Source organism: Galeopterus variegatus, unplaced genomic scaffold (genome assembly GCF_000696425.1).
Source record: "Galeopterus variegatus unplaced genomic scaffold, G_variegatus-3.0.2 Scaffold427, whole genome shotgun sequence".
Taxonomy (NCBI): Eukaryota; Metazoa; Chordata; class Mammalia; order Dermoptera; family Cynocephalidae; genus Galeopterus; species Galeopterus variegatus.
The window spans coordinates 654,425-662,505 of NW_007726538.1; the positions used below are offsets into that span (position 1 = coordinate 654,425).

At 37.7% G+C, this 8,081-nt stretch overlaps 1 protein-coding gene across 1 annotated transcript; it reads left to right on the forward strand.

Annotated features, from left to right (window-relative positions):
* The first annotated feature begins 1,427 nt into the window (after nt 1-1,427).
* LOC103587205 (prorelaxin H2-like) lies at nt 1,428-6,152 on the forward strand. Its single transcript, XM_008568648.1, has 2 exons — nt 1,428-1,650; nt 5,724-6,152. The coding sequence occupies exons 1-2, from the start codon at nt 1,428-1,430 to the stop codon at nt 5,879-5,881; spliced, it is 381 nt and encodes a 126-aa protein (XP_008566870.1). The 3' UTR covers nt 5,882-6,152.
* The last annotated feature ends 1,929 nt before the right edge of the window (nt 6,153-8,081 follow it).

Sequence of the window (8,081 nt, forward strand, 5' to 3'; positions counted from 1 at the left end):
ATGTAGGCCAGTTGGAATCTCAGTTCCAGAGTCAGCCACCTGTATTGATGGGCACATTTATTTTTTCTCTTTAAAAAGGTTTCTTTGTTTTTTTGTTTTATTTTATATTTGTAACTGAGAGATTGTTGAGTTATTACAAAGCTACCCTAACTTCTTCCAAGTCTCCAATTTACTGGTGGAGGTGAGCTAATATGAGTAGATTATGAACACAAGCAAAAAATGTTTGAAAAAATGGATCTATTTGTACTTAAAAGTTTACTGTACATCTAAAACGGTTGTTTAATGAACATATTACCTTAATTATGTTGAATTATTTTAAATTTAAATTAGAAATCACCTCTTACCAAATACAGTAAACATTGGACACAGAAAAAGAAAATCCATATAATTTTGGTGCTGTAACTTGTTACCGAAATATTCTTTCTGGGATTGTGGGATTCCACTGCTTTTTCTTTTCTTTTCTGGTTTGTTTCTGTGCATGTGAGTGTTCTCCAGTCTCTAGAAATATAGAATACAATCTCAAGCGAAAATAATCACATAACTGGATGTAATCAAACCATCTCCCAGAAGAGTGGAAGGAAAGTCCAATGGAGAAAGTGTGTTGTAAATGTAATTTATTACTGTACAAGCCTAAAGTGATGTTACTAGAAAATTAATTTTTTTAAACCAGGATTTAGATGAAAAGTAATCAGCTTTCCGTCTCTCGTCAACAATTTACCCATTCATCCATTATAGTTTTATGGATTGAAACACCAGGCACTATTATACTATTAATGTAACTATAATCTTATTTAGATTAGAAGGTTATGCAGCAAATGTTTACTCTGAAAAACTTTGGGTTGTGAGAATATGGATGATCTCAAGTTTTATTTTTGTCCATGTTACTTATTAGTATAACGGCAATGCCTTGTTGTATAATAAAAGAAAGACTTGAAATACAGAATAACTTTATGTAAGATACAAAATGGTCTGAAGGTAAGAAGAGAGAGAAAAACACAACTGTAAAAGGGCCAAGGACAGAAGGACGGGCAAATGGAGGAAAGGTGGTGTATAATAAAAGAAAGACTTGAAATACAGAATAACTTTATGTAAGATACAAAATGGTCTGAGGGTAAGAAGAGAGAGAAAAACACAACTGTAAAAGGGCCAAGGACAGAAGGACGGGCAAATGGAGGAAAGGTGGGGAGGGTGAACAAGAGCTGCGGGAGAAAATTCTGGGGAGGAAGGCGGGCAAAGGGTGGAGCTTGGACCGTTGCCTCAAGAACTGATAGCCCAAGGGAGGCAGATATAAAAGGCTGGTTCACCCAGGTGGGAAAAGCAGCGTGAAGCCGAGGTAGGCACACAGACCCAGGTCGGCAGGGGACGGCTGCTGCTGCGGTCTCTGGGGAAGGGGTGAGACGCCCAGAGCAGGAGAGACCCGGTCCGGGATGCCGCGCGCGTTCTTGTTCCACGTCCTGGGAGTCTGGCTGCTGCTGAGCCAGGTTCCCAGAGCAATCTCAGCCGGCTGGATGGACGAAGTCATCAAGCTGTGCGGCCGCGAGTTAGTCCGCGCCGAGATCGACATCTGCAGCAACATGTACTACTACTACTACAGGGAGAGGACAGGGGTGAGGCAGAAGGAGACCCCTCGCAAGTCTGGACCACCTGCAGGTGAGAGCGCCCGCCCTCCGGTCGGCTCGCACTTCCCATTGGTTGCCCTTGGGCTGCCAACCAATAGGAACGGCGGCCCGACTCTGCTTTTGCAGGTGCCTAGAACTCTGGGCTTTTCCTTCGTAACTTGCTTTACTGGAAAGGGTCTCACCGGGAAAACCACCAGAGAAGGAGGAAAATGCGAGAATAGCAAACAGCCTCAACAGAGAGGCGCTCGGTGCCCTCCCCACAGGGCAGAATGGGGAAGCTGGGGAGCCGGGGCAGATGAAGCTGCCTACAGCCCCGCAGGAGGCGGGCGCACTCCCTGACCCCAGAGGAAAGCTGAGGGCCAGAGAGCTGGCGGGCTGGGGATGGGCACCTGCACCTGCGTCTCAGACAGACAGGAAAGGGGCAGTGAGCCGGTGGGCTGCTCATCAGCGTGTTTGCGCTCCAGAACGTACGGAGGCAGCACTCTGAGACCTCTGTCAGTGTCCTGGAATGGGAAGACAGTAAGGGCCTGAGGTTTAATGACTCTCCTCCTTGTCAAGAAGCTGGGCTATTATAGCCTATGCCATCGAAAATATCCTTCACTTTCTCTTTTTCAAAAACCATTCCAAAAAGGGGAGTCTAGACTCCCACCTCTTTTAACCGCATCTTCAAGTTCATTTGTGAGAGAGAGGATGGAAAAGAAAAGGCCCTATCCACCTACAAGAGAAAGTGAAGGGCACTAGAGACAAGGGAAGATTACCCTTAGAACATCGCAGCTGAAAACCCTATCAATGATTTCAAGCATTTGGAAGCTGCAATGAATTTGCTTTAATAGCGAGATCTCAAAATTGAGTACAACTCAAATTGGGAATGGGTTTTAAAATTTTTTAATATTTTTAGTTATAAAGCATTTATAATGATAAATGGGAAGCTAAGTTAAAGTAGCAGTGGAAACTCAGAGGTATAGGCTATTCAGTGCAATCGGTCAAATTAAATTCACAGAAAGCAAGCTCAATAACAAACATTAAAGTATTTTATATCGCATATCGCATGTAATTTATGACAAACCACAATTATACGCTATAGCATATGCTGTATGTAAGTGACATGCAAAATTGTGCACACTAAATTCGCTTACTTCTCTTTTATGGGATTTAAAGTATGATTATAAAGTTATCTACTTTTCTACATTGTTGGTCAGAGATTGATTCATTAAATGTCAGTTTTTACATAGTTCTTGCATAAAATTAAGAATACCACAGAGACTAGGAATTTACTGATTAAAAGGAAGGAAGACCAAATTGCATTGCATTTGCATTTGGCTTTTTAGAGTATGTAAGTAGTAATGTTCTTATTAAAGATGAAAATACACATAGATGCATTGGGAAAAATTAAAAGCATGCATAAATATTAAAGACCGAAAAAATTATGTGAATTTAATGAGAAAGTGAAAATTTCTACATTAAAAAACTGGAAAGAAATGCAAAATGTGAATAATTTGCATTTTCACTTTATATTGTGAGCAGTTTCTCACATTGTTCTCCTAAAACATAATTTAACATTTCTGTATAGTATTCTATGTCGTAAATCTGCCATACATATTTATACATTCTTTGGTAGACATTTAGATTTTTTCCAAATTGTTGCAGAAAATGGTTTGCTGAGCACATATACATATAGATATTTGGCCAAATTTCTATTTTATTAGAAGAGACTTGTGATTTTAGTGTATGATTTTTTCCAAATTGTTGCAGAAAATGGTTTGCTGAGCACATATACATATAGATATTTGGCTAAATTTCTATTTTATTAGAAGAGACTTGTGATTTTAGTGTATTTTTAAAGAATTTTTTTTATTGCTACCCAATATGTACTTTAACTGTGGATAACCTCAAAAAATACTGCCCAGGTGGGAATCGGCAGAAATGTTTATATTACTAGGTAAGAATCATTTTAGAAGTAGATGTCAGTAATTTGTGATTCATAGGAGTTCTCAGACCTCTACCTTTACTTTCTATTTGCCATTATATTATTAACTTGTTAGCTAAGCACTTTACCCCACAATATGTGTCATAATAATACACATTGCATACCTTTTAAAAATAAGATATACTGTACTTTTAACTAGATGAGTCCTATGTTAGTGAGACTTGGGTCCATAATACAGTGTTTAAGAGTTGTGTGTGTGTGTTTGAATCCAGATAGATTAGAATATTACCTTTGAGTGTAGGCTCCATAGATGAGTCCTATGTTAGTGAGACTTGGGTCCATAATACAGTGTTTAAGAGTTGTGTGTGTGTTTGAATCCAGATAGATTAGAATATTACCTTTGAGTGTAGGCTCCATAAGCTAAAAATGTTTTGGATTACAAAATGTTTCAAAACAAGTTGAAATAATGCTAATAAAAGGCTGCAAAATACATAGCCTATTAATAAATTTAATACAAACTACAACCGTTTGGGCTGATTGACTAACTGGCTTTAAGTATTTAGAAGGTTACCATCAGCTTTTCCTGGCATTCAATAAGGTCCAACAAAAGAAAGTTTAAGTTAGAGCAATGAGAAGTTTTTATGAGGAAGTTGAGTTAAATCTAGGATGTCTTACTAAAGGAAAAATGTAAAATTTTTGACATACCTAAAAGTGATACAAATTCTCTTCTGTTATTGCCAGTTTAGAAGTTGAATGAGAGGAAGCCTTAGGAGGAAAGACAAAATGCTACAGTATTTTTTTCCCCTCTCCCAAATTCCAACTGTAGAAGGTTGTTGTTAGCTGAAAGGAGAAAACCCGAGACTCTTGCTACAGAAATCTTAGAAGGTGGATCAGCTCTAGGACCATCCCTGCCTAGGTGCAGGGGCATTATTTTCTCTGATGAACAGGCATAAGTTGTTAACCAGGCATTTACCTTCCACACTTAGATTTATATCTTGTGGCCTCTTTGCTTCCATTATTTCAATAGTAACACCTTATTAATAAGCTGAAGGACAGTTTTGCTGTCCATGAGGAAGAGCAGCAAGAACTGATCCAGGTTGACACTACAATTTAAACTTCATCAGTGTTTCTAATTTCTTTGTGTGCTAAAATTCTCAAATTGTGCAATTGGGATAGGAAAGGTTAGGAGATGGTTTACATGACTGAAGGGTTTTTGAGGACAGGAAACACGTTTTCTTTTTATTTATATCCCCTAGCTGGCAGTCCAGAGACAGAGAAACAGTCAATAAATGTTCTACTGAACTGAATGGGCATACAGAGGAGGGAAGATGTCCACTGGTTTCAGTAGGTTCCCAGCTCAAGTTCCAACCTTCATCTTGGACCAGTCTGGGATGCTGTGTAAGAACAGGGGGACACAAAGATCTTGTATAGTCCCTTATCTGCAGCATTGGAACAAACACTGTACAAAGTACATTAGACAGTTTACACATGCCACAGCAGATACTCATTCCTTCTTAAAGTCAGTGACTTTTGGTTAGTGTTCTTTTAACCTATTTCTCTCTTTAATGTAAAATACTATTGATGTGGAGTAAATACTCTGAGGAAGAGAAATTGTTAAACATGTTTGAGAGATGTCAGTGATTCACATCTCTTGCTGATTAGATCAGACCTGTTGGAAATTCTGCCCTTTTAATTTTATCTTGAAGCAGTATTAGAACCATGGAACATTTGATAGCTTAGAAGAATTCATATCCCTTTAGAGGATTATTATCATAACTCAAAAGTTGGGTAGCAATGGAAGAGAATTATTCAGGTAAGAAAAATCCATCTGTGGTCAAACAATGTTTTTGACGACTAATACAACTTCAGAAAGGTGAGAAGTCAATGTCAGGGAGAGTAAAACTGCTATGATAAGAGCAATGAGGGGATCATGAAATCAGATGATAGAGGGCTAAGTGGAGAAAAGCAGAACCTTGGTAATAGTATAGTACGTTAAGCTGCCTGCCTAGAAGTAAGCTAAGTTGTTTACATGTTAGGATACTTGCTGATTCTGTTTCAACGTTTAATTCAAGTGAAGCAATACTTTCTGTTTTGTGTATGCAAAAATTTATACTTTTCCTGAGACTCCTTAACATGAATATCCCCCCCAACCCCCGCTTTCTTTTTTAACTTCACAGAAATCACGCCATCCTCCATGTATGAAGACAGTACTTCACCATCAGAATACCTCGGCTTTGGTACTCATTCCCGAAAAAAGAGACAGATCCATCGCCCACTGAATCAGCAATGTTGCAACTTTGGTTGTACCAGAAGACAAATTGCTAGAGCATGCTGAGATAAAGCCAACTGTGTATATCTCTTCTAATGTTCACGTGTATTCTTGATGACATTTTCACTGATGCCTCTGTCAGGCCTCACTGATTATTGGAACATGAGAAGTCACTGTTAACGTTTAGACTTTTCATTTGGTATGTTAGAAAGTATTATAGTTTCTGTCAGTAATAAATTTTATGCTGAAACCTTTTTCTTTCTTATTAGCAGTATGACTACGTCATTGTTTTTAATGCTGGTAACTTAAAATTACAATAAAATCTTTATTAACTTTCGCCATGCTTAACTTAATACAATGCCTAACATCAGTTACATATAATAGACCAATATGTTTTTAGTGATATTAACTCTTGGATCACATATACACAAAGCCAGAAAACTTGGACATTCCTAATAGATTTTGAAAGGTTTTTGTATCTTATTGAACTATTCATTGCAAACAATCAGATTGGACACTTAATTTAACAGATTAAATTAATTTAATTTAGTTGATGCCATAGAAACTCAAGTATTTTTTAGACTAGGGTTCTGCTCCCAGCTCTAGCATCTAAGAGACTAAAAAGTGAATACTTTTTTTAAGGACAAAAATGAATAGACATTTATTGAAGGCAATAAGCAAACCAGTGTCACAGGTATTGATATTCAATGCTGTACACCACAGATACGTACAATCACTTATGTTCCAATAAAAAACAGACAAATAAAACCCAAGTTAGTATCTTATATTAGAGAACTCGTTTAGTAAGGGAGCATACTTTATGTTCACTATTTTAAAATTCACAAATCATTCCTCTAATTGAAATAACTGTAAATGGTAGAAAAACTCATTAGAAAAATAAATTCATGTTGTTATTATCTTAGTATTTAGCTAGTTTCTTCAACTTGTATACACATACATTTCACCCAGAACTTACAAACAAATGCACTTACATGGCAAGTTAATCCCCTTCATGAAATGTCTGTTCACAGAATTTAAAGGGATTAAGACAGAAATTCTTAAATTTCAAATCCCCATACATGAATAATAATAACCAAGCCTCTAGGGTTTATTAAGTCCTCACTAAGGCCACCTTGTAAAACTTTATAAATGGTGGCAAAACCTCAGAGACAATGAGCCACCTCAGACAAAGCCACCAAATAGTGCTGTCTGAAGTTGAGATTCTAACCCAGAAGAATGAGGGCAATGCCCAGGAAACTTATATCCCAGAGAGGAGAGAGAGGCACCTCCAGACACAGAGGGCAGCTCCCCAGACTCTGCCCTGGCCCACATTCCACATTTGTACCTCTCCGAAAGCCATGGAGGCAGGGCTCCTGGAACCAGAATCCACACTTATTGCCTCTATTGATATGATTGCTTTTTAAGTGGTACAAAGATAATCTGTGGTTACCTATCTACTATAAATATGCAAATAATTCCTTTAATATTTAAATATCTAATTCAAGTGCTATTGAAGTTTACCCCAAACTCTCATGAGAAACTGATAGTTGTAAGCTTAATTTATTTCTCATATGAAAAATTTACTCTCTTTATACATATGTATCAGTTAGGATTGTGTTTTCTGCAAATTACAGAATACTGTGCAAAAATCATACCCAAGAAGCCCATGGAGTAAGCATCTGACATGACTTAGCTTCTGAATGATGCCAGCAGTTTCCTCCCGCTTTCCAATCTGCCGTGCTTAGCATATAGACTTCCTAGATCAGTTGAACAATTAGTCCCTGTTTTAGCCATAAGTGTGGGTTTTTGGTATGGTAGACATGACCCGTCAACCAACTCTTGATTATTTGGAAATTGTTGGTGACCATTCTGTCCAAACTTTGCTGCTGATTTTGCAATACGTAGTTCAGTCTGGCTCTACGATTCACTTTGATTCATATATTAACATTCAGCCTCTGCTTGATTTCTAACATGCTCAGGTTAAATATAGTAATCACAACTTCCCATTCCCTGTAATCTCTTGGTGTGCATCAAGTCCTATTGGAACAAATGTAAAGCAAAGTGTAAGACCATGAGAGGAGTTTGCCAGGATATGTTGGACTCATATTTGGCCAATTTAATGTGGCATGCCATTGATTTGGAAATAATTCTTTCAATTCCCTTTTACTATATATATCAGAACAATTTCCTGTTAACTATGAAGTTATAACTTTTGGTTTTAGTATGTTTTTGTACAAGTATCCAGGGACAAATTCTTCAGTTGAAT

Coding starts and splice junctions, on each gene's coding strand:
- LOC103587205 (XM_008568648.1), top strand. CDS start 1,428: ATGCCGCGCGCGTTCTTGTTCCACGTCCTGGGAGTCTGGCTGCTGCTG. Junction 1,651..5,723: donor CAAGTCTGGACCACCTGCAG/GTGAGAGCGCCC, acceptor TTAACTTCACAG/AAATCACGCCATCCTCCATG.